We start from the raw sequence: 26,180 nt of genomic DNA, 5'->3' as shown, positions 1-26,180 counted from the left end.
CAAAATAGCGCTAAAACCATTAAGTGCCAACAGTAGTCATCTGGTTCTGCTTGACCAGTACCTAGGCACCAGTTAAGGCCGACCATGGTGGAGCAGGGATTGGATACAAAAAACAATTTTGGCTCATTTGGAATCTTTACTTTTGGACTTAGGGTATTATTACAATGTCGGGCGAATTTAAGTCTGCCTGACACCGCTGGGGAAAGGAACCGCCTGACATTAGGTCGGCGGTTGCGTTGACAGTATTAAGTTGCAACCGCCCCCAGGGTGGTCACAAACATCCATTATACAATGAATGCTTGTGCGGTGGATGGAATAAGCCTGCAGCACAAGCTTCCATTGTTTGATGGATGTTTGCAAACATCCCTGCACGCTGTAACAGGCACCATGAGGTACCTGATACAGGGTGCAGGGATGTTTAGGGGGGCACCATGGGTACACACTAGGCCCCATAGCGGAGGGCCAGGGGTTAAGGGGGCCCCTCTAGGGGACTCTAAAGACACTTTCCAAATGCCTTTCCATGTCGGAAAGGCCCACATGGAAAAGCTGTTGGAAAGTGCCATTATAATCCCGACAGCGGAGCAGAGCCTGTCATTAGGGGATTATGGTGGGTTCGTAGGATCGGTAGTGCTGCTGACATGCCCTCCATCCAATGTTTTCACCCACTGCATTGTAATGCGGTGGTCAGACCACAGGGGCAAATGTCGGTGGGTCCGACACCGACGTGCGGTCGGTGTCGGACCCACCAACATCATAATCAGCCCCTTAGTCTCTGAAATGGAAGTCAAAACTCCTCAGTAGGGCAGGGCAGCCGGCTGTGGCCCAATAGGGCTCCATGAAGTTTGATAGGTGCTGCACAAGGTCTTGGTGAAGCTGTTGACTTTTGTCCGGAAAGCTCTGAGTGGGAGAGATTCGAATTTCACCCCCAGAGAAAGCCCCTTGCTGACTGGATACTTTTTGCACCTTTGCACAGTGAGGATTGCCACCTTCGAACTCAGTTACTTTATTTGGAGCTCAAATTCTCCCAGCGGGGAAAGGATGCAGGCTACAGCTGAAGAGGGCACGATGAGACCGGATTGTTTTCTGTGAGGTCTAGCTGAATTGGATTTGTTGCTGTTGAAAAGCTCTGGGCTGATGCAACCTGAATGTTTTATTTCCAGCAACAATATATCTTTGTCTGATCGGCTTGGCAGGTTGGTAGAGGTCCTCAGGAGGTCTTTGGACCAAAAGGTTTCAAAGTTTCTGGTATCAGGAAACTTTAGGAGGAGTGCACTTTACATCAGTCACTGGTCGAGGACCTGGGGGACAGCTTTTGGGGTCAAGACTCATTCCAGGGGAGACCAGCTGCAGGATCAAGGCCAGGCCCAGGTGAAACTGGTCAGCTGAGAAGTGGCAGGAAAGGCCTATTGTATCTTGTTGTTACCCTGTAGCTAGAACAAGACATCTGCCTTGTGACCATTTAAGTCCAATTCTTTATCCTGGGTAAAAGAGGGAGAGCAGGGCAAGCCTACAGGGCTCTTTTCAGGTCACAGATAGCAGGTCTAGAACTTTTCAGTTTTTCCATAGATCCGGAAACTGTTCTGAGGATAGTGTTGTGGCTGCCACATTTGTGCGTGTGCCACATTTGTGCCTGGCACCAGCCTGTTGGTGGGAGTGACTCCAGGACCCTCCCTAATCATCAGAGTAAAAGTTCACAGGGGCAACCCTTCCTACTTTTGCTGTGTTTCATGTGTGACATACTGCAATCAATCACATAGTGCCCCCTCTGTACCTAAAACCAAGATGGAAAAAAGTTTTCCCTCAAGCTTCTCTGCCCACCTTGGAGTTTTGGTCAGGGAAATGAGCTTTCCTCCTCTTTTGTAACACAAAACCAATATTGGGGGCCATTCCTCTCCCAATGAGATTGGTGCCTGACTGACTAGCTGGACAAAGGAAGGTGTGGGTCCCAGGTGCTATCTACATTTGCTGGGGACAGTGTAAAATGTGAATGTTTTGCGACCATAATTCGGTTGTAAACATTTATACATCCCATTCAGATTTGCTATTTTAAAGGGACGCCCTAAACAAGATCCTTCCAAATACTGAACCGAACCGCAAAAACAAATTGAAATTTGGTAACGTGCTACCAAATCGCAATGTTTTTATACATATGTAAAAGCATTTTTGTGGTTGTAAACGGCTCGATTAACCGTTTCTGACTGAACAAATACTTCATACATGTGGCCTAAAATCCATAATTCTGGAGCATTGGTCTTACACTCCCTAGTAGTACACTTTCATTGCATCCTAAATCATTGCCAGGGTTTTTTTTTGTATCTTACACAAAATGAAAAGTCATATCTCCTGATTTTAGGCATTTATATTTCTGCATGTCCCTTTTCAGGGGAAGGTGCAGGGGACGATCACATTCCTGATGGTGGAACTTCTGCCAGCTGCACCAACCAGAATGAAAGGTCTGCCAAAAATGGTTGTCCACCAGGCACTCAAGTTAGGTTTTTTGGTTTGCCTCCATTTTGGGTGGTGCCACCCCTGTGAAAATAAGCCAATAAATCATGTTAGACCCTTGCAAAACTGCAGAAAATTGGCCATGGCGCTCTGCTCTGCTAGCACATCACAATGACTTCAAATGTAGGTACTGGAAATATAGATGCACATAGAGGAGACGTTTCCATTATACACACTCATGATGTTAATTCCGCCAACTTCGCATGGGGAAGTCTCTGGGAAGAAAAGCCCCACCACAACAGTGGAATTTTTTTAATGTGTCAGTCGTTCACCCACCAATTTAGTGGAGGTGCAGCTTCATCCGCTGAGGCTTGGCGATCTAACCTTCAGGCTGTAAATGAGCCTAATGAACATTTAATCTGAGAACTTGCAAGGACAGGAGTGAAATCTTGAAGTTCTTGTCGCACGAAGGCCTGTGTGGTAATTGTGAAATTCATTCTTTTATAAAACAAAACCCTGATTTGACCCTGAGGCAGGGATACACCGATGCCAGCAGACTGTTCTGGAAAGCTAAACTCCTCGAATATAAAGCCTTGATTCAGAAATCCAAATCTGACTATTTCTGCTCCACAATCTGTACCGCTGCAAATAGCTCTAAAAGCATTTTTCAGATTCTGAACGGTCTTACTCATCCTGACTGCTCAAATCGACCCCTCCTACACAGGCCCTTTGTGATAATCTGGCTCTGTTTTTCAACGATAAAATAGAAGCCATCATTCACAACTTGAGTACCACCCCAACTCTGTTCTGTTCCCCGTGTTCTTGGGATGGAAGTATAGACACTGGGGCTGGGAGCCCAGGATGGCGGCCTGCGGACTGTCTGTTGGAGTTTCCCCCTATTACGGAGGTGGACCTCGGCAGACTGGCTCACGGTATTTCATCTGGATCACCTTTAGACCCTATCCCTCATAAGATTTGGAAAGCCTATGGAGATGAACTCTTTCCTACTCTATGCAGGATCTGTAATCAGTCGCTGCTTGGTGGCACAGTTCCTGCTTCTTGGAAACAGGCTCTTGTTTCTCCATTGCTGAAAAAACCCTCCCTAAATCCAGAGTGTTTACAGAACAACAGACCCATCTCCTTGTTACCGTTTCCTGCAAAAATTGCTGAGCGCTGGGTGAGCTCATGTCTCTCCAAACATCTGGAGCATCATCAATTTCTGGACGAAACACAATTCGGTTTTCGCCCAGCCCATGGTACCGAAACAGCTCTACTTACTGCTATGGAGGACCTTCGAATGCGTGCAGACAGGGGTCAGGCAGTGGCTCTGATTCTGCTGGACTTGTCTGCCGCATTCGATACGGTAAATCATGGGATCCTCCTGGAAGGACTGAGGGATGCCAGGGTAGGTGGCAATGCCCTGCGTTGGGTTCGCTCCTTCCTGCTGGATAGGAAGCAGGCTGCATCCCTTCCCCCGTTTCAATCTGCCTTTTCCCCGGTGTCTTAGGGGTGCCTCAAGGCTCGGCCATAAGCCCGATTTTATTTAACGTGTATCTAAAACCCTTGATTACGTTGATAAAATCTCACAGGCTAAAAGCCATCAATTATGCAGACGACACTCAACTCATCCTCTCTTGGGAGGGTGAGGAATCAATTCCTTTGGAGTCTTTTCATGATTGTCTACGAGATACGGCTGGCTGGCTACATAACAACTCATTACAGTTTAACGCCGCCAAAACTGAGGTTTTGTTCTGTGCTGGAAGTCGGATTCCTCGTCCCTTCCCGGTGGATTTCTGGCCCCCAGAATCTGCTGGAAAAACCCAGCCGGTCACCACTGTTCGCAATCTGGGTGTTATGATGGACAATAAATTGAGCATGGAAGCCCAGGTTGCGAAAACAGTGTCCACCTGTTCTGCCCCCATTCGGTCCCTACGTAAGATCTTACCACTGCTTCCCTTACAGGCCCGGGCATTAATGGTCAGGTGTACTATTTTAAGTCGCCTTGATTATTGTAACGCGCTGTTACTTGAGTCTCCAGGCCTGCTGTTAGACAGACTTCAAAGAGTTCAATCTGCTGCTGCTAAATTGTCCCTTGGCTGGTCTAGAAGGTCCTCGGCCACTGCGGCAATGGCTGAACTCCACTGGCTCCCGTTAAAGCAGCAAGTGTCCTTTAAATCCCTCTGTCTCATCTTCAAAGCCCTGCATGGACTTGGGCCCAGCTCTTTGCAAGCCATGTTTGCCTGGTGTACCCCAACCAGACCACTTCGATCTGCAACGGCTGCCGCTAAACTCTGGAATAGTCTGCCCCTGGACATCCGCCAAATGGAAGAACTTCTTCTTTTTAGGAAACGTGTCAAAACTTGGCTGTTTCCGAAGGGTTAACTTGATGGCCACCTTACTGCTCTGCCTCTCTCCCGTGCTTCTTCCTCCTCGAGAAATCTCAGCAACAGGATGCCTGTAAGGTGATAGCTGCGCTATACAAATATTCTAAATAAATAAATAAAATAAATTTGCCATGCATACAGGTTTTTGGGTGATGGCATGGTACGGAAGCGGTTGATGAACTCCATATTGTTACTGCAGAGATTATTAACGCCTGTCTGTACACTCTGGTATTAACATTGTCTTTCCAAAACTCACTCTGGCACCTAGTTCAGTTACGGCTCGTCCACAGCCAAATTGGGGAGCCAGACAGGAAGAGGGAGTTGGGAGGTGGGGAAGAGAGAGGTGGGGAGGGTTTAAGAACAAAAAATAAATTTAAACTTACCTTAATGCTGCTGCCGCCTCCATCTCCCGCACATTGGCTCTCTTGCTTCTGGTGCTGGGGCAATCGTTAAGCGGCTCTCACATAAGAGCAGCTTCAGGATTGGCCTGAGCATTGGCAACTTGCGCTCCCAGGCAGCGTGGGAGCCTGTGCCTGCTCTCACCAGCCCCAGCAACGTAGCTGAGGCTGGAGAGGGCTTCACTGCGCATGAGGTGTCTGGCTGGCCTGAGACGACCAGCCAAACACCTCATGAGCAGTGAAGTGAGTGCCAACCCACCATCAGTGTCATCCCCTGGATCCACCCCCAAGACTCGTTGGAGTCCTGGGGGGTCCAGGGGATTGAAATAAAACGATGATAAAACGGGTTTAGAACACTTTTTATTATTGTTTTATTTACTGGTGGTGGTGGGGGAGGGGGACACTTTCCATAAAGAGGAGTCTATTTTCTACTATAAATTAAAGTGGAAATATATCTTTTTGACACAGTTTGTATATTTAGCTTCTAGATTGTTTGCTTTGAACCAACTGTGTCTGACTACCTCAGAGTGTACTTCCTAGAAGTAATAGGAGGACACCTAGCTTTTTGCTTCAATAGTTTTTCTGGGTGAAGATGGTTGTGCTTATGATTGTGTATTGTTTGTATTAATTTTGTGTATTATGTCCTTTAATGTTGTATATAGTTGTGTACATATGTATGTATATTTGTGTAGAATGTAAATTTGAACTTGACTAAAACTGCTGAAGAATGTTTCTATGTGATTATGATGAATTAAATTGTACAATCACGCTCTCATTATTTGTGATGGTATGCTCATTGATGAAGTAGTAGGTTTAGTGGAATAGTGCCACCAGTATAGGAGAATTAGTAGTCCCCTATTGGCTATTTTTTTCAGATATTTATTCCTCCTTTGCCATTTCCCTGGTTTGCTTGCTTTGGGGGAGGGGGCGGCGCTCCTTCACTCTAATGGAGCGGTCTCTGTTGCTAGAGTCAAACTGGCGTCCACTGAAAAAGTGCCCGCATTGCTGGCATATGTCTAGTGTTTATTATGTCCCCGTTCAGAGTGGTATGCAAGATGGGGGCCAAACTGATCAACATTGTCAGGTTCTGCCTGGCGAATGACGTCACACTTAGTTTTAACATTCCTGCAAATATCACCAAATAAAAGAACATTCTGGAATGTATTCTGTACAGATGAAGGACTGGGCAACGAGAACTGATTTTCCTCTGCTCTAGAAGGCTTCTTTAACTGGGAAGTTCCTTTGTATGAAACAGTAAACCTAACGTCTTGGCAGTGGCATCACTCTAATACAAAAAAAAACCTCACCTCGTCCATGCCAGAGGCTGTGAAGAAAATTCCAATCTCATTTGCATACTTCTGCAGCTCCCTGTACTGGTCGTGGCTGAACTCCAGGTGGCGCTTGTGGTCTCCGTAGGTCTTCCCCCAAGAGTGCTTGGACGTGTATGGCCTGTCCAAGGCGTTCTTGATGAATCTGTGTTCCAGCTCACTCTTCTGGAACTTGGCACAGTCTGCACCGCAATCCTAAAAAGTGCAATAGAAGTGTTTTACACACCATGCCTTGTAAATAACATGAAGGTGACTCAGCTAAATCCACGCGACAGTTACTTGGATTAACCTTTAATCATTGCCTTAGCTAAATGCCTGCTATCTCTCGGATACATATACACAGCCGTGGTTTAACTAACAATTCAGGGGATTATTTCATTTGCAGGATGAGTGACACAAGAGGATTAGAGAAAGCATTGGAAATCCTATGATAGCAAACAAAACACTATGGAAGGGTGAAGCTGCCTTCCTTCATGGGTATCTTTTTTTATGTTTTTGTTGTTTTGCTTTTTTTCCTGGAGTTCTTACAAATAAAATGTTACAGTAGTAGCAATAATGCTATTATTATTACAAATAATGTCAATATTATTAATATTATTATTACTGTCATTCTTAGTCTCATTGTTTCTAATTGTTGATAATAGTAGTAATAATGATAATAATGATAAGTTTGTAATTGTTGCTGTTATTATTATTACAAGTAGTAATACTAATAATAATTTGTGTTATTAATATTATTATTATGAAGGTTATAATAAAATAGTATTCTTACTATTAGTAGTAGTGGTAGCATTACTGTTATTATTATCATTCATATTAATACTAACAATAACAATAATACTAATAACAATAATAATACGAATACTACTACTACTAATAATAATAATCTAATCGTTGCTATTACTGCTTAAGCAATAATAATTGATGATGATGAATGTAAGAAATTAGGTATTGGTTGAGGGAGGTGGAATCTCCGCTCAAGCAACAGCCACAATCTTTGTCAGGGCGAACCATAAAAGTCACTAAACTTGTGCTTAACCCCTCTGGTAGCTTGGCACAAAGCAGTCAGGCTCAATTTAGCTGCAATTTGTAAATTATTTGTGAAGCATACAAACAGTAATTAAGTGAAAACACCACACAAGAAACCCCCCAAACCGCTTTACGACAATAGAATTAATTGTAATGAATACAATGATATCAGAATGACAAAAATCCAATCACTAAATAGGAGATGTGCAATTTTAAAATTAAAAAATAGTGCTTAGAAGCAAAAAGCTCTACTTGTGGTTATCTGGTTGCTCTAGACGAGGGAAAGTCGCACGTTCAGGCCTACTGCGATGGAGCATTGGTTCAATACAGTGACCATGTTAGTTTGGCAGAAGAGTTACCTTGACAGTCCAGCACGAAGTTTCTCATGTGCTTTGGAGAAGGCTGTGAGGAGAGGCTTAGCTTTGAGGACAGTCATTGATGTAGGATGAAGAGCAGGTCAGGTATCATGGGTGATAGTCTCTGTAGCATGAAGAGTCAGTCATGCTTGGTGAATGGCCATTTCTGGAGCTTCATGTTGGCTGTTGTTGGATGCTGCCGTTGCTGTAGTACGAAGTGCGGGTCTCACGTTGCCTGTTGTCACTGGTGGTGTGAAAAACAGGTCTCACCAGAACTTTGGTGATCATCGCAGGCGGCGGGGTCTTGGTATGAACTATCCCATTCATGGTCCGAAGGACCCCAAATGCCAGGACTATCACTTTTCCTTTAGGAGGAGTACACTGATGTTAGCCAAGAGTCCAGGGTCCAGAGAGGCACCACATTGTGATCAAAGACTCACTTCAGCAGAGCCAGCAGGACTCAGTCAGGTTCATTTGCAGGTCTGGGCTGGTCCAGCTGTAGTAGGTCAACTGAACAGTTAGAGGGAGGCTTCTGAAACTTGTTGTGCCCTTGTAGCTCACACAGGAGGTCAGCCAGCTTATCCTTGGAGCTACTCTAGTTAGCTGGGAATGAAGGCATACAGGTCCAGTTTTGCTTCTCAGACAGCAAGCTAGTTCTTAAATCAGGACAGTCCTCTTGCAGCAGGGCAGTCCTTCTTCTGTAACTTCCACAAGTCCAGCAGTGTTCTGATGAGTGGCTCTGGGGGTCCAATATTTATACTTGGTGCCAGCCTTCGTGGTGGAATATTCCCTGCTCTACCTCACATCTGGTTCTGGAAAGTTCTTTAACTTCCCTTGTCAAGGCTCTAAACTGTCTGGGTTGACAACAGGCAAGGCGGCACTTGTGTCAGATTCCCTTGTGTATACAGGAAGTAAAGCCCTTCAAAGTGTTATGTTATGTTATGTTATGTTATGTTATGTTATGTCATGTTATGTTATGTTATGTTATGTTATGTTATGTTATGTTATGTTATGTTAATGGTGGTCCTATAAAGCGCTAGACTATGGGCAGAGTGTCCCGGCCCTATACAGACCTGTAGAAGCCAGGCCGAAAACAGGCAAACTACTGTGCAAACAACCAGGTCTTGAGCCCCTTCCTAAAGGAAAGCAAGTTGTCTAGTTTCCTGAGGGAAAGGGGCAGTTTTTTCCATAGTTGAGGAGCCAGTGATCTGTATGAGGTTCCTCCAATACACGCTCGTTTGGTTGCAGGAACAATGGCCAGCGCTTGAGAAGCGGATCGTAAAGATCTAGAAGGAAAATAGAACCGCACTCTTCTCCTTAAATAGATAGCACCGGTGCCATGCAGAGATTTAAAGGCCGTAATGAGAGTCTTAAAATAAATGTGTTTACGCACCGGCAACCAGTGGAGCAAATTCAGAAGAGCAGAGGTGTGAGACCTTAGGCTAAGGCCAAAAATGTCCCTTGCCGCCAAATTCCGCACAGATTGGAGGCGTGTAAGTAGATTTTCCGGGAGGCCTAGATAAAGTATGTTGGCGTAGTCCAGCCTAGAGCCGATCCGAGCCTGTCCCGTAATCCTCCTGTGGGCATGAGACAGAAAGGGAAGAAATTTCCTAAGAGTTCTTAGAAGGCCGAAACATTGGCCAACTACACTCAGAATCTGGGGTTTAAGGGTCAGGCCATTATCAATTTTCACGCCCAAATTTTTTGCCATAGAAGTAGCAGACAATGGAGGGTACATATCGGTAGGCCACCACGATTTCCAGTTGGCATCAGGGGAACAGCCGAAAAAAAGAATCTCTGACTTATCAGAGTTGCATCTAAGCTGATTCAGTTGGAACCATGAAAAAACAGCCTCGAGGCAGCTCATGATAGTGTCGCCGGCGAAATCTGTGTTCTTGTCACAGGGGAAAAAAGCTGCGTATCGTCGGCTTATGAAAAGTCCGGGCTCCATGAGATTCAACCAATTCAGCCAAGGGGGACATGTAAATATTAAAAAGAGTGGGGCTCAAAATCGACCCCTGTGGGACTCCCACATCCAGCGGAGGAACTGGAGCAGAGAAAGGGGGGCCCAAATTGATTGTTGGTGATCAGATAAGAAAGACTCAAACCAATTGAATACCATCCCTCTCAGACCAATCTCCTGGAGTCTTGAAAGAAGACGTCTGTGAGGGACGGTATCAAAGGCCGCCAAAAGATCAAGTAGAACCAACATCGCCATCCCTACACTGTCCACAACCTCCTTTATAGACTCTGTAACTTCCAGCAGCTCAGTTTCCGTGCTTAGGTTTGAGCAAAACCCGGATTGAGTGTGATGGAGAATATCACGGGTTTCGAGGAAGTTCGAGAGAGTGGAGTGGACATGTTTTTCCACGATTTTAGCGAAGGCAGGGAGTAGCGAAATCGGTCTATAATTGGAGTGTACAAGGGGGTCTAAGTTAGTTTTTTTCAGTAGCGGAAGGATATAAGCCATTTTCCATGAACTGGGGACAATGCCGGTGTTAAGAGAGGCGTTGAGGACCGGATTAATGATAGGATTGATAATATTTGCCATCTTGGCCAGGAACTTCGCGGGGCAGGGATCCGACGGAGAGCCGGACTTTGATTTAGACAGTAGGTCCAGTGACATTTGTGGGGAAAGAGGAGGAAAAAGTGAGAGCGTGTGGCTCTCAGGGAGAGAATGAAGCGCGGGGAGATTTGAGCGAGAGTTGCTTTCAGAGCCAGTTGGCACGAAAGAAGCCTGAATATTTAAGGTAGTATTTGCGAAAAAACTGGCCAGTTGTTTGATCCAGAGCTCTGTAGGTGAAAATTTAGAAATTAAAGATGCGGGGAGGTGAATTCCTTGACTATTGTAAAGATGTCTTTGCTAATATTAGCTGCAGATTCGATTCTTTTAGATTTTTTCTCTGTAACAATATCCTTATGATACCTTTTAATAAGTTCCTTATATATCTCTTATGATGAAACATCATAGCTTTTGCGCCACACTCTTTCAGCTTTCTTGCAAAGCCTTCTGCTCTCGTGGAGCGCAGGGGTGAACCAAGGTGCCGAAGCACGCAAATTTCTCTTGGACCGAATAGAGAGGGGCGCTATCTTGTCAAGACGCTGCGTGAGCCATGACTGAAAGAGAACTAAGTCACTGGCCAGCTCACCTGTGAGCTGGCAAGGGTGCATAGCAAATGATTGCTCCAGCATGTCAGCCGAGACACAGTGAAAGGAGCGAGTGGCCGTAGGCAGCAAGCCAGAGTCAACACTGTCTGCTTTAGAAATGTGCAAAATCTCAAAATTCAATAAATAATGATTGGACCAGGTCAGGGGTAAAGTGTAAGTGGGGAAGTGTAAGTGGGACTGGGTATAGCCCCTCCCAGCAATCCTGTCAGGATGGCCCATCCTGCCCACATCTAAGTCCCCTTTGTTTTACTGTCTGAAAGCATTACAAAAAACCCAGCAGCAGAGCCATTCATAGTCATGTGACTCAGGAAACTGGCAGACGGCACAACTGGTTGGGACAAGAAAATGTATTTCTAAAAGTGGCATTTTCAGAATTGTATTTTAAAATGTGACCACCATTGAAAATGATTTTTTATTACAACATTTCTGTTCTCCCAGGCATTCCCCTGTTAAACTCCCTTGGTCTCCTCCTTAGAGTCTAGTTTGGTCTCAGCGCCAGGAAGCCGCTTGGCCGCAGTGCGCTTTATCAAGTTTCTTTTTCATTTCATTTCAATTAATTTGAGAGTAAACAGCGTATCTATACCTGTTTCCAGTCTAAAGTTAGACCTTATTAAATGTAATAAGGTAGCCCAGTGTTAATGAATGGGAGCGAAAGACCTTACAACAGTGAAAAACAACTTTAGGAGTTTTTAACTACCATGACATGTAAAACTTAAACACGTATGTCGTACTTTTTAATTACAATGCACCAGCCCAATGAGCCTGTAGGGCCTACCTTACAGGTGACTTATAAAGAATAAAAAGGAAGGTTTAGACCTGGCTAAATGTTTATTTTGCCAGATCGAAATGGCAGTTTAAAACTGCACTACAGGCTATAGTTGCTGGTTTGAGATGTTTTGAAAGGCTACTTTAGTGTGTATCACCATGAGTGATGCAGCCCACTAGTAGCCTTTAATTTATAGGATATGGATACATATAGTAATAATTAATAGGGGCCTATCTGAAAATGAAATGTACCATTCAGGTATATGCCAATGGTACCATTTTTAGGGAGAGTGCACACGCTTTTCAGCACTGATTACCAAGGAAAAAGTGCACAGAGTCCTAATGCCAACAGAAACAGGTTCAGCAACAGAGGCAAATACCTGGGGGTAACCAAACAAAAAGGGCCAGGTTCAACAACGATGATAGTGATTATGATGATGACAATGACAACATGTTTTAAAGTGACCTGCCTTGTAGTTTAGGCACTAGAATTTGTAAATCAGCCTTGCCTGCAGTGGACATCAGTATACCTCTCTGGGGGCTCATGTTATGGTTTTATTAACACATTGAGGAACGGTGAGAGGCTTCTCTGTTTCAAGCAAAATGCTATTTTGCATCTGGATTGTTCTCATAAGCTTAAAAATACAATATTCTGGCATTTGCTGTTATTTGGCATCAGCATTCTTTTGCATACCAAGCGGCTATCTCATCTTGGTGCATGGTAGTACTGGCCCTGCACTCCTCAAAAAACACCAGGTGATGAAGATGGCCGTAATGATGATGAAGAGTGAACTGTCTATCAACAGATATAAGTCTAGACTGCAGAATTCAACCAGCTCTGAATGCATTTGGGGAGCTCACATGTATGGTAATTCAACATATGACACAATCTACAACCGCAGTACTGAGGACATCATGCATCAGAAAATGGTTTTCCGAAGTCAATACGCTTCAGTAAAGGTTTCTTTTTTACTTTGGAGGCAGTTGGAACCAACAGTTGGCAGACTTCACACGCTGAATGGGAGCCAGTTTCATGGTGAATTGCAGGGGCTCAATCAATGTAAAAAGTTTGAGTAGCAACTGCATTGAAGGAGTGTTTATGCATTGACAGATCAAATGGAATTTTTTGCATCTTATCAGAAAGAAGGTTTAGCTTTAGGAAATATCTAAACAACCATGTAGGAAAGTGCCCCTTTGTGCGTGGTTACCTCCCACTTTTTGCCTGAAACATGATACAATTTTGACTTGATGTGCCCTGGGTCCCTGCCCTTCAGATTACCAAGGCCTGTGTTCTTTCCCAAAGCAGTACCTTTGTATCCCCTTTTGGCATCTCTGGCCACAGGTAAGACCCTTGTAAAGGGTAGCATGGGTACCAAGGGTCCTGTACCAGGGAAGGCCTCTAAGGGCTACAGCCCCTATTGTGCCACCCTTAGAGGTCCTACATAGAAAAGAAGGGGACCCAAATTAAATGGTCAGGGACCTTGGGTATGTATAAATGTTACTAAAGACAATGGTCCCTATACAACAATCAGAAACAAATTGATAAATATAGACTCAGTCAGTACTATATTCTACTGTCCAGCCAGATAGGAATTTAATATGCAATTGAAGTAAATCTTAAGGAATACAGAACAAACAATATAAGTGGCACGCAAGCCTGCATCCAACTTGGAGAGAAAGGACGTATACCATAAAGTAAAGGGTTCAGGCAAAAAGAGTTTGTTTGTGTAGAGCACATTCCAGAAGGAACAAACAGAATACAACATGAGACACCATTACATACTAGGCTTGACAGTTTGGGAAATGTATATGGTGTACAAAGTGTCGACGGCGTTTCGATCCCTTAATTAGATGCTGGGATCATCTTCAGGACTTTTTAAATTAACATGCATGTATACAATAAACTATATAGAGGTAAGAAGAGGAACGCCTAGATGTGGCAAAGTGGCGGCAGCATTAAAAAGGTGTTCCTGCATCCTCTTCGCACCCGCCTTGGCCCGCGGTCAGAATCAAGACCGCAATTGCAGCACCCCGGTCTACTTGCACCGCCGCCTTGGCTCATTGTCTGAACCAAGACCACAACTGCAGCTTGCACTAATCTTCCTGCCGACCTCGGTACACCTGCACCTCTGATTTTGGCTCCATCGCAAGCTCAATTGTTCCCTATTCTGAGACTCCTGCCATCCCACTATGATACGGTGGACCCCCACATATCACCAGAGCCACTGCTTGCCATCCTCTTCCATTCTAATTTAGAGTACCTTGTCCTACCACGTTAATGCCACTGCAAGTGCACCCTGCACCTTTTTAATGCTGCAGCCACATTACCTCGTCTAGGCGTTCCTCTACTTACCTCTATATAAATTATTGTATACAGGCATGTTAATTTAAAATGTCCGGCAGATGATCCCAGCATCTAATTAAGGGATCGAAACGCCGTCTACACTTTGTTCACCATATACATTTACCAAACTGTCTAGCGTAATATATAATGGTGTCTCATTTGTATTCTGTTTGTTTCATTTGAAATGTACTCTACACAAACAAACTCTTTTTGCCTGAACTCTTTACTTTATGTTGTATGTCCTTTCTCTCCAAGTTGGATGCAGGCTTGTGTCTCACTTATATTGTTTGTTCTGTATTCCTTAAGATTTACTTCAATTGCATATTAAATTCCTGTCCGGCTGGACAGTAGAATATAGTACTGACTGAGTCTATATTTATCAATTTGTTTCTGATTGTTGTCTAGGGACCATTGTCTTTAGTAACATTTACCCTTAGAGGTACTGCACCCTAACACCCATACCATGGATGTTTTGGTGCAGATAAAAGTGAAGAGTTGAAATGGCACACCTCCCTGAGTGCCATGCCTGCAACCCACTGCCTGTGGCCTTGGTAAGTCACCCGTCTAGCAGGGGGCACTAGACACCAGGTCAGGGTACAGTGGCCTGAGCCCTGTAGCCCTAAAGTGTCTAAATCCATTCTTAGATGTTGTAAATGCAGTAAAGCCATATGATTATATGGTCTGGGAGTTAGTCATTATGAACTCCACAGTTCCATAATGGCTTCACTGAACCCTGGAACGTTTGGTAGCAAACTTCTCAGCACAATAAACCCACACTGATGCCAGTGTGGGATTTAGTGTAAAATGCACATAGAAGGCATCATAGAGATGCCCCCTAAAAAGCGACCAGTCCTGGTGTGGTTCCTGAATAGTGCCCGCCATTTGCCACCACCAGACAGGTTTCTGGACCCCATGGTAGGGAGCGTCCGCTCTCTGGGTCCAGAAACAAAGCCCATTCTGCATAGGTGTCATACCTCCTCCCCCAGGATGGGCTGGGTCCACGAAAAGGGATGGTTCAAAGGCCTGCCTCCTTTGTTCGCTGTTGTTGCCATTTGCTTTCCCCAACAAGTGGCTCCCAATGGTTCTAACCCCACTCTTGGTGGAAGAATAGGCTGGAAAACCGATCTAGGATGAGAGGTGTGCCCACCTTTGCCAACCCCACCCCTCAGGTGGTTGAGGCGAGGTGAAGTACACATCTCAGTTCCCTCCATCTTGAGCATGAGGAGACCAAATGAATCAGGAAGAGGCTAATGCCCCTTTCTCACTGGATGGTGGCATACTCGGTGGTGTACTCATCCCAAGGAATCGACCCATTGGTCCTGACCTGCACATCTCTTTCATGCCCCTAAATGTAGTATTTAGGAGTGACCCTGAACCTTGTCTCCTCAGATTTGAAGAAGAAAGAAGAAGGACCGAAGAGCTGTGCTGACCCATGAAGAAGCGCACACCTACTGCTTTTGCCCAAGACCTAACGTCTTGTCCTGACTCCGACCTGCCTAGAGCGAAGAAACTGATGTGTCTAGACGCCCCCCGGAACCCGGAGGACATGCCCTGCACTCACCTTACAGACTCTATCCCCTGTGAGCACTGGATTTTCTCAGCAAAGACTCAAATCCCAGAATCCAGTTTCAGGTGACTCCGTGATTCTGCACCACTCTGCACCCGAGGCCCACTGCCCGAGTTCAAGTGACCCAACACCACGAGGAGGTCTCCTCAGTGATCCTGACTTTGGATCTGATGGTTCCCAACCTCTCTCAAGCTTCAAAACGACTCCTGCAGCCTCAACCTGAAGGGTCCCGCGGACCGCAAACGGAGCTGGTAAGAAAACCCAATGCCAGAATACACCCCTCCACCTGATGCCCCGACGGCCTTGGGTGACCCTACCGATGGTCTTCAGACATCCCCAAGAACCCAACGTTCCTCTCCAGCTGATGGTCGCCTTAAGGACGTCTCCCTGCCCGAGCCTGCCGCATCTTTGCCGAACTGAAGGTCTTCATTGACCGACACAGGGTCCCTGACGTCCTCTTTTCACCCTGCACCACCACCCTTTTGCTGCTGGTGGTGCTGCTCCTTTGTTGATTGTTGGCCCCTAAAGTGCTGACCTTAACACCAGGAGCCAACTCCCACACCCGAGTGGCTCGCGCCTCAGCGGCCCCTAACCGAAGGCCCCCTTAGCCCCCTTGGCTAACATTGGGCCTCTGCACTCTGCAACCAGACGCCCCAGTGCCGCTGGTGGTGCCACTTAAGTGCCCATCTAGACCTTGGGGAACCTTAGTCCTAACCCCCAAAACTCCCACTCATAAGTCCTGTACATACCTGAGAGACTGCTAACACTTTTTCTCCCATATGAACCCATGTTATGAGATGTTGGGACTATAATGTTCCAAGTGTTGAACTGATGTTTGTATGTGTATGGAGAAAAGAGAGCTAAACTGCAAAGTATTAAAAGTCTTACTTACCATGTATTGTGAGATCCTAAGGAGTGGTTCTAGGCATACCACCCCCAGTACTCAAAGTAATCCAAAAGTAACTAAAATGTAATTCAAAATTAATTACTATGTAATTCAAACTGCATTTTAAAGTGATACAAACCTGTAACAACTGCAAATCCATCATTAATTGCATTTCTGTGTAAAGATCTACAATTGAAAGTATATTTTACCTACCTGTACCAAGTCCTGCTTGGTTCTAGAAATAAAATACAAGTATAACGTCATTATACTTACCCAATTGGTTTGGATTCTGTCTCTGAGTGTGTGCCACTAGTCTTTATAGAATGAATGCAATAAATGCTTAATGCACTCTCTGGATAAGCCTAACTGCTCGCCCACACAACCACAAAGAGAGCTGTTAGCACTTACCTAATGTTGCCTCAGCTATACCTCTGGGGACTCCCCGGACTCTCTGCACCTTATACCTTACTTTGGCATAGTATATACAGAGTCAGCTTCCTACAGTATAGTTCATAGTGAAGGCCTTAAAATAAAGCCAGGCGTACAGACGATTGGAGTTTTCTACTCTGTTGATCATGACTGTCACTCACTCGCTTCATTTATGGATTAGACAAAACAAATGCAACATTATAATTTGGTGACAACCAGTGTCATAACTTGGTGAGTAAGATTTGGGGGGAAGGGGTGAGCTTCCAATTACCCAACAATTGCGCTGGCACATATTAGTAAAATACATTATACGACAAGTAGGGCACATTAGAGGAGCTAGAGAGGCAGCAGAAAGGGAGAGAAATGTGAATTGGAAGGTGTACTAAGGGGCTGATTATGAGTTTGGCAGTGATGGTGCAGGGTGGCATTCCACCACCCCGCACCGCCAAACTCAACTGCCGCCCGCCTGCCAGAATAGGAGTTTTCTTCTGGTGGGCAGGCCTTTGACTTTTCCACGGCGATGCCTTTGAAAAGGGCGCTGCAATGCAAACGCCAAAGACCTTTCCTCCATGAGATGGACTGTTAAGTCCATACCGTGCAAGAAAGGGGGTGCATGCACACATGGGGGCACACTGTCGAACTCGTGATCAGTCCCTAAGTGAGAGAAAGCACATTATTTTATAAAATAACCAACATTTTTTGTCTTTCCAAACAGAGAGGGAGAGATTGTGCGTGCGATTTTGTCTGTGTGAGTATAAAATCCTGATGAAATCTAACAGACACCTCACCACCATAACTGACTGAAATGCATATATTAGGAGGGTGACACACCTCACCTCCCCCACCCCAAAGCTAATTCCCTGCTGCCAACAAGTATATCTTAAAGGCTACATAAAACTTCTTCGCCTTACCATGGCCTTCCTTCAAAGCTTATCCTTTCCTTCAAGATCCAAGGGTCTGGAGGCACAAAGAAGTATTGCCTACTTCAAATGACAGCAGTGGTGCTCATTGTTTACAGATGGCTGCAGGTGGGGGCCCCAGCATGCATGTTTGAGAACCAGTGTTTATTTTTCAAACTCAGACTTTGTCCAGCAGAGGAAGAATGTAGAAAGAAAGAGGAAGAGAAAGATAGGAAAACAACATCAAAGGAAGAAAGTAGGGATGAAGTAGAACCTGCAAGGGTGAAATAAAGAGACTCAACATGGAGAGTGGTAGAAGAAAGAGACAAGAGATGGAATTAAGGCCAGCCAGACCAAGCATTTTTCAGCTACGATATTTGGCAGCCTTTCTGGCAGGTTCCTATGAATAACTTGGGGGTTCTATAATTATGTGTTATTATTATTACTTTTATCATTGTTCAGATGGAGCCCCGGACTGTACCAGTGTCACCTTCTTATACATTCCAAGGGGGCTCGTAAATGGCCACTGCTTAGAGGGTTTTGCATTTTAGGCAAATCGCAAGATACCCGGGAATCACATGGACTACATTTCGTAAAAGCGAGGACTCCAGGGGATTTTCGATTGGACGGGGCCAATTGCCTAGCGTGCGGAACCACTTCTCCCTATTCGTCTTCCACGGGGCTGACGTTTTAATGAAATTATAGAACAGGATTTCGTTGTATAAAACTCGATTTGAAAGATTTCGATCGTCTGAAACATCTCATCACTAGTGTCTCCCTTTAGTGTTGTAGCTTCAAAAGGTTATAGTAAATAGAACTGAATAAGGTGAGGGAGGAAGGTGTTGGGGGGTTGGGGAGAGGGGGTTGCAGGGTTACCCCCTCCTGTTCCCATAGGGGCTGCAGGGACCTCTTTATGCCCCGGTCCTAGTTTCCAGATCGACCTCAAGGGTGTCTGTAACAGAGTGGGACATGCATCAGTTGATACATTTTTCAAAACCAGTGCTTTAAATGGGCCGGTACTCACAGGTACTGAGTACCGGCACTTCTTCGTTTTATCTCTCTGAGTACCGGCACTTCTCTTACTGCCGAGCAGAGTACCGGTACTCATTAAACGCTGATGCTGGCGGCCTGTCTCTGACGGCCAAGGCACTTCTGTGAACCTGAGCCGAGCCCCTGCTGGACTATTCAGCTTGGGCTCATCTGCATACCGTCGGGGTGTTCACCATCATGCTGTGTTGCAAACAAAGAGATTGAGGCAACCCGGTGACAGCGCTATTAAGAAAGTCGTGGGAGGTAACCAGGTTCAAATGGCTTTAATCACATCTCATTCTTTTGAGTAAGTGTCTGCTTATGATTGTCTGCTTGCCTGTGATTGATTTGTGTGAGATAAATGCGAGAGAAAGGGGGAGAGAGTAGAGACACATCTTGAAAGGTATCTTAAAGGAAATGTGTTGAATGGTTGTGTGTGCAGGTCTGCTTTTTTCTGTGTCCCTCGAGAATATGTAGTATTGTGCCAAGCAACAGCAGTTAACAATATAGATGTTGCAAATATTAAAAAAACAAGGAAATGTTAAAATATCACTGCGTTTGGCTACGTTGTGTAAGGAGTAAACAAACCTTCTTTGTTTATTGAAAGACATTTCTCGCGTCTTGGTACGTGCTGGCAAGTAGTATAGAAGTCAAGAAATATCGGCATGACTTTTCCTAAGCCCCGCCCCAAGCCCCGCCCACTCGCCACATTTAAATGAGTACCTGCACTATTTTTCTTCCATATAAAGCACTGTTCAAAACATATCTGGATGCTCAAGCACCAGTAAAGCAATTGACTGAATTCAATTATTATTTTTTACCAAGGAGGATAGTGTAACAGTCTATGAAATATTGTACTGGGCAGATCGGTTTAAGTGCTACTCAGAATCCGAGGAGCCTGTCACTTCATATTACAACTTATAGAAGCGGCATCACGTTATCTAAAATACCGTCTTTTGAAAAAGGTCAGACATCTTTAACTAAAAGCAGAGAAAGGTGTAATGTTGTTCTTTGCCCCCACACAGTGCACAGAGACTAGGCTGAAGTTGCAATGGGTTTTATTCAGTTCACAACAAATTATCGTTCCCATAGAGCGCCGAGCATCTAACTTTGACTTGCTCCGGCCGCTATCTGCCGTTAACTCAGTTCGCGCCTTCAAAGTTCTACTACTGCGCATGCGCGCGTCTCACGCTCTAGCTACGTGCGCAACGCGTCATCGCGTTGACGGCCTTAGGCTAGAGCGCGACACCACATATCTCCCCCTTCTTTATCAAACAATAACATACTCTGGGTCCTAACTCAATGTCCACTCATGTCGTAGTCTCTAAAGCGGGAAGGCAGGGTTACTGTCCTCCCCATGCGGGTGTGCCTTACCAGGTTGAGTTCTTCACTGCTGCTCCCCTCGGAGATACTCCTAGTGCCCACCTGGTTGCTGCTCTCTGTGTCTTCAGTCGGGACTTCGTTGTTTCCCGCCTCCGCTGGTGTTTGTGATTCTCCATTTCCTTCTTCGTGTCTTTCCGTGAGCTCTTCCTCCTTGATGGTTTCACCTCCATGTATCTCCATTTCTCCTCCGCATTCCGGTTCTTCTGTCTTGACCTCCGGCCATTTCATGATCCTGTTGACTCTTGCCATGCGGTCTTGGGACCACACTTTGCCATCGCTTAGTAATGCTGCTCTACCACGCACTTCTCTAACTTGTAAGGGTTGACTATACTTGCTTTCTCCTTTCTTTTGAAGAGTAGGGAGTTTGACCCTGACCCATTCCCCCCTTTCCAGCAAGACCTCTTTGGTGTTGCGTCTTCTGTTGTAGTGAGCAGCATACACCCTTTGAGCCTTTTCCAAATTGTGCTGTACCACCGCAGGAGACCATTTGCTGGTCACAGTTTTCTCTCTCCACACCACATTGTCTCTCGTGAAGGGGAAACGGCCCCTTAAGATCTAGAAAGGGCTGTATCCTAGTACTGTCGGGGTAATCCTGTATGCCCACACCATGCTTTGGACTTCAGTCTCCCAATCTTTGCCTTGCATTATGGCGGCTTGTATCGACCCCATCAGTACTCGGTTGAACCGTTCCACTTGTCCATTACAGGCCGGATGATAGATCGCCGTATGCTTGGATTTTATTCCATTCCTTGCCATGTACTTGACCCATTTGTCTGAGACGAACTGTGGTCCATTGTCACTCAGTATGGTCTTTGGTATTCCTTCTCTCAAGAACAGTGTGGTGAGGAATTTTAGTATTGTGTCTGTGTCCATGGATTCCTGTATATCTATCTCGGGCCATTTGGAGTATTTGTCTATGACCACGCACAGGTATTTGTTGATGCCCCTGTTGTCAAGCACTGGTCCTAGGATGTCTATTGCAATATCCTCCCACGGGTTCTGGGGACGGTCAAACTCTCCCAGTGCGGGCCTCAGTGGCCTGAGTATTTTGTCAGCTCCTTGGCACTGAACATATTCTCTTACTTGCCTTTCTATCTGACTGTCCATACCTGGCCACCAGTACATCAGTTTCACTCTAATTTTCGTCTTTACGATGCCAAGGTGCCCCTCGTGGAGTTGTTTCAACAGTACGGGGATTAAGGTCCCTGGAGGTATCACTCTGTCTCCTCGGTATAGGAATATGCCAGAGTCACTTAACGACAACTCTTCCCGAATCTCATAGTATTTTCTCAATTCTGCCTTCAGGTTCCTCTTGTCAGGCCAACCGGAGGTGAGATATCACTTGACTTCTACTACTTCACAGTCCTGCTTGTACGCCTCGGCCCATTCCTGTTTGCTTATTGTCGCCTCCGCGTCGGCCATGTCCGCTACCATCTCGTCTGTGTCCGGCGAGGTGTCTGGAGCATCTTCCATGGCGGAAGCTCTACTTAAGTAGTCTGCCACTCTGTTCTGCGTCCCTGGTAGATACTCCACGTCATACGTGTAGTCCAACAGTTTGAGCGTCATCTTTGCAATGCGCGGTGTGGCTGTGTCGTGGCCAGACGACGTCAGGACCTTGACCAATGGTTTGTGGTCGGTTTGCAGTTTGAACCTGGTGCCCCAGATGAATTGCCTAAACTTTCCCATGGCCCATGTGACTGCCAGCATTTCCTTTTCGATGACACTATATTTTTGTTCGGTGGGGGACAAGGCGCGAGATGCAAAACTAATTGTTTCCAGTGTGCCATTTTCTCTTTCCTAAGCGAGCACCCTCCCCAACCCCTTGTCGCTGGCGTCCGTCGTGAGGATGGTGCTACCTGCAGGGTCATAGCCCTGTAAAGGCACTGCTTCACTGATGTCTTTCTTCAGTCCATCAAATTCACCTTGCGCTTCCTCGTCCCTCTCAAACTTTGATTTGTCTCTGATGAGCTGGCGAAGCTTATGCGTCTTGGTGGCGAAGTGTCTTACGAATTCACTGTAGTATTCGGCCATTCCGAGGAACGACCGAACTTCTTCCTTGTTGACGGGGGCTCTCACATCATTGATGGCCCTCACATTCTGTCGTTTGGGCGATATGCCTTGACTCCCAATCTCGTGTCCTAGGTAAGTGACGGATGACATTCCTATCTTGCATTTGCTCCACTCTGCCGTGAGGCCTTTGTCTTGCAGTACAGTGAGCACTTTGGTCAGTTTGCTGTCGTGGTCAATCTGATCGGTTCCCATTATAAGGATGTCGTCCTGAAAATATTGGACTCCTGGTAAGTCTTTGAATAGACGATGCATCAGGCTCTGGAACACGGCGGCCGCCGAGGCCAAACCAAAGGGCATGCGGCGAAACTGATAGCACCCAAATGGTGTGATAAACGAGGTGTATTTCCTGCTCACTGGGTGCAGGTCGATTTGGTGATACGCCGATGTGAGGTCAATGGTGGAAAACCATGAGACTCCTTTCGTTTTCGCTAACATTTCCTCGATCCTCGGAAGAGGAAACTTTTCCACTATCAGGCACTTGTTGAGTTCGCGTAAGTCCACACATAGACGGACATTTCCATTTGGTTTCTTGGCGACAACCAACGGGGCCAACCATTCGGAACTATCTATCGGCTCGATGATCCCTTGTTGTTCTAATCTCTGGAGTTCTGTTTGTACGGCTTCTTTTATGGAGATGGGAATGTTCCTGACTTTGTGCGAAACCGGGCGGGCTCCCTCCTTGAGCAGTATTTTGTGTACAAACTTGTCCAATTTTCCCACCGTACCTCCGAAGACATTGGGGTAGGCTTGTTTTAGTTCTTCTCGTTGGGGTGACTGGCCATCTTCTGTCAGCAGGATCTGCTCCTTGCCACCAGGATCTAACTTGATCCCTAAATCTCCAGCGTCTCTCCACCCAAGTACTGAGGGTCCTTTCTCCGCCACATACAGCTTGCAGGTGGCTGTTCTACCTCTGAAGTCAAACATCAGGGGTCGGAAACCCACAATGGGGATGGCATTTTCGGTGTAGGAGATGGGACGGATGTCTGGTGTGTGTAGCTTCGGTCCTAACTTGGGCACAAAGTCCTCCTCCCAAATAGATTGTCGTACTATTGTCCAAGGGGACCCTGAGTCCACCGCCACGTGCACTTTTACCCCTCCAATGAACATGTCCGTGCGTGGCTTGTCTGAGCGTTTGCCAGTGACATCCAGCACTTGTCCATCCACACACAGAACCCAGTTTTCATCCTCCGGATCTTCTCCTGCTTCCGCTTCCAACTGTGTAGATTCCATGCATTTAACCATGGACTTCTTCCCCTTCTTGCGGCACACCTTCTCAAAATGGCCGACCAGGCCACAGAACGCGCATCTGGCGCGAAACGCCGGGCACCTTTTGTCCTGAGCTGAGTGGGCCGTGCTTCCGCACCTGTAGCATGCAAACTTGCTGTCTGTGGTTTGCCGTCCTGGCCCAGTTTGCTTCCCTGGCCATCTCGATTCATGCCTCTGTTCTCCTGTGGGTCCTTTTTGCCTGTAGGCCGCTGAGGCGTCGTCGATTTTGTTAACCATTTGCTTTTGCGCGTTCTCCCTTTTGGCGGCGTCAGCGCAGCGCCTGGACAACTCTGCCTTCTTCACCATGGCAATGACGTCTTTAAGCGAGGTTTCACTTTGCGCCCAAAGTTTGTCCTGGACGGACTTGTTGGTTGTGTGCATAACAATCTGGTCCTTGATATACTCGTCTTGAAGTTGCCCATACTGGCAAGTGATGGCCAGACGTCGCAAAGCTGCCACGTAGTCATCAATCGATTCTCCCGCTTCCTATTTCCTTTGCGGGAAGTTATAACGGTCAATGGATACGCAGACCGCCGGACGAAAGTGGTTATCTAGGTCTTCTAATGCGTTCTTGAAGACGTCATCTTCTGTTGCGTCACGTTCTTTTGGCACAATGTTCGCAAACACACGTACACCCTCCGGGCCTAGGTTGTGCAGTAACAACCTTTTTTTTCGTGCAGGGGGATATGGTTCCCCATTCTCATCCTCCAAGGCTTCTACGTAGTTTCTGAAGTACTCCCTCCAGTCTTCCCATTTCATAAGGGGTTCGCCTGGTCTGGGTAGGAAGGGGACGGGAGCCGTCAGTGCCGATGCTTGGTTGGCCATGCCGTGCACAGTCCTGTGTGCCCCTGGCTGGTTTCTCGGGCTGCCTTGGGGGCCCCAAGCCTACTGTGGAATCTCCTGGGCCTCTGGGGCTGCCTGGTGTGCCGTTAATGGTACTTTGAGCGAGGCTGAGGGATTGTTCGCCTTCCTCTGTATTCAGGGCGTCTCCTTTCGCTGCCAGGGTACTGGCTGAAGGACCCTCCGCACTCCGGGATTGCACTGACCTTGCTTCAGGGATCTGCGATTTTCCTTTGCCTGGTTGCGTGAAGAGGAAGCACACCTCAGCTCACTGTGCAGGTTAGTTGCTGCTGCCACGCTCTATGGTTCGAAAAAGCACCACTACACGTACATGGTGCACACTGGTCTGGAATTTGTTGTCTGGTGCTCAGGCCGCCGATCTTCTGTGAGGCAGTGTGGAGACAGTGGGATGCTCCCAGTCCTCGTCGCCACTGTAATGTTGTTCTTTGCCCCAACACAGTGCACAGAGACTAGGCTGAAGTTGCAATGGGTTTTATTCAGTTCACAACAAATTATCGTTCCCATAGAGCGCCGAGCGTCTAACCTTGACTTGCTCCGGCCGCTATCTGCCGTTAACTCAGTTCGCGCCTTCAAAGTTCTACTACTGCACATGCGCGCATCTCACGCTCTAGCTACGTGCGCAACGCGTCATCGCGTTGACGGCCGTAGGCTAGAGCGCGACACCACAAAAGGAGACAAGCCTTCGAATTTTGGAGCAGAAAGTCTATACCAAGCATTATTGCCCCACTTGCACTCTATTGTCGTCAAATGAAGGCCTTTCAATTCCACTGTTTTAATTAAGAGTCACTGCATGCACCTGCAGGCAATAAGGACTGGTCATTTGTATTGGAATAATGGGTAAAATAGGCAAGTTGCACCACTTCCTATAACGTCCCTCCTTGTGAATAATTAGATGCCCTCGATCCACTTATGTTCTTAGAAATCGTGTTGTGCATTCTAAAATGCGTAGGCTTTCTATGGTCGTTAAATGCGACCTTGAATATTTATTTAATTGTATAGTTACTTTTTTATAAACTATCTCGGTATTTCGCAGGTAGGTAAGGAAACAAAAACACATTCTTTTACAGTAAACAATAATCTGGGATGATTTAAATGGCTTTATTGCGGGAGCCTAACAGTTCAGGGAAAATCTGCGTGGTTTGAGCGGTGCAGGAAACTTCCGCCAGGTGGCAGCAAAGTCTAGTGCTCTCCTCTATCCCACCTCCGCTCACCCAGACAAGGCTAAAGGCGCATTGAGCTCCAATTTCCGTCGGTCTCTACTGGAAGAAGGTGACAGCCTTTCCGCGGGAACATTTTGATGGGCAGTCAATGTAGCACTGCTGGCAGGTAAAGCTGTTCCCTCCCCTCTAGCCCCTTCTTTATTTAATCTGTTTAAGTACTTACATTTATCAAAGGTGTCCAACTAAACACATTCATGCAGCCAAATCATGGCCCATCCCAACCAACTGTACTTCTGACCTTCATGCTAGGGTGACCAGATCTTGAGAACGAAAAAAAAACCGAGACATTTGGGGAAAATAGAAGAAGGACTACCAAAGTCAAAGTCAAAGAAGCACCGCCATTTTTTCATCCA

General features: G+C 46.2%; 1 protein-coding gene across 1 annotated transcript in view; it reads right to left on the bottom strand.

Moving 5' to 3' along the window:
* The window catches only part of LOC147727645 (N-acetylneuraminate-9-phosphate synthase-like), a 103,185-nt gene that overhangs the window by 69,072 nt on the left and 7,933 nt on the right, over positions 1–26,180 (bottom strand). The window contains exon 2 of the mRNA XM_086961659.1: positions 6,535–6,750. Within this exon, the coding sequence (XP_086817785.1) occupies positions 6,535–6,750 (216 nt within the window). The remainder of the gene's footprint in view (positions 1–6,534; positions 6,751–26,180) is intronic.

This window comes from Lissotriton vulgaris, chromosome 3_1, assembly GCF_964263255.1.
Source record: "Lissotriton vulgaris chromosome 3_1, aLisVul1.2, whole genome shotgun sequence".
In the NCBI taxonomy this organism is placed as follows: domain Eukaryota; kingdom Metazoa; phylum Chordata; class Amphibia; order Caudata; family Salamandridae; genus Lissotriton; species Lissotriton vulgaris.
Note: the sequence above shows the minus strand (reverse complement) of the source record. Positions and strands in the feature narration are given on the sequence as shown.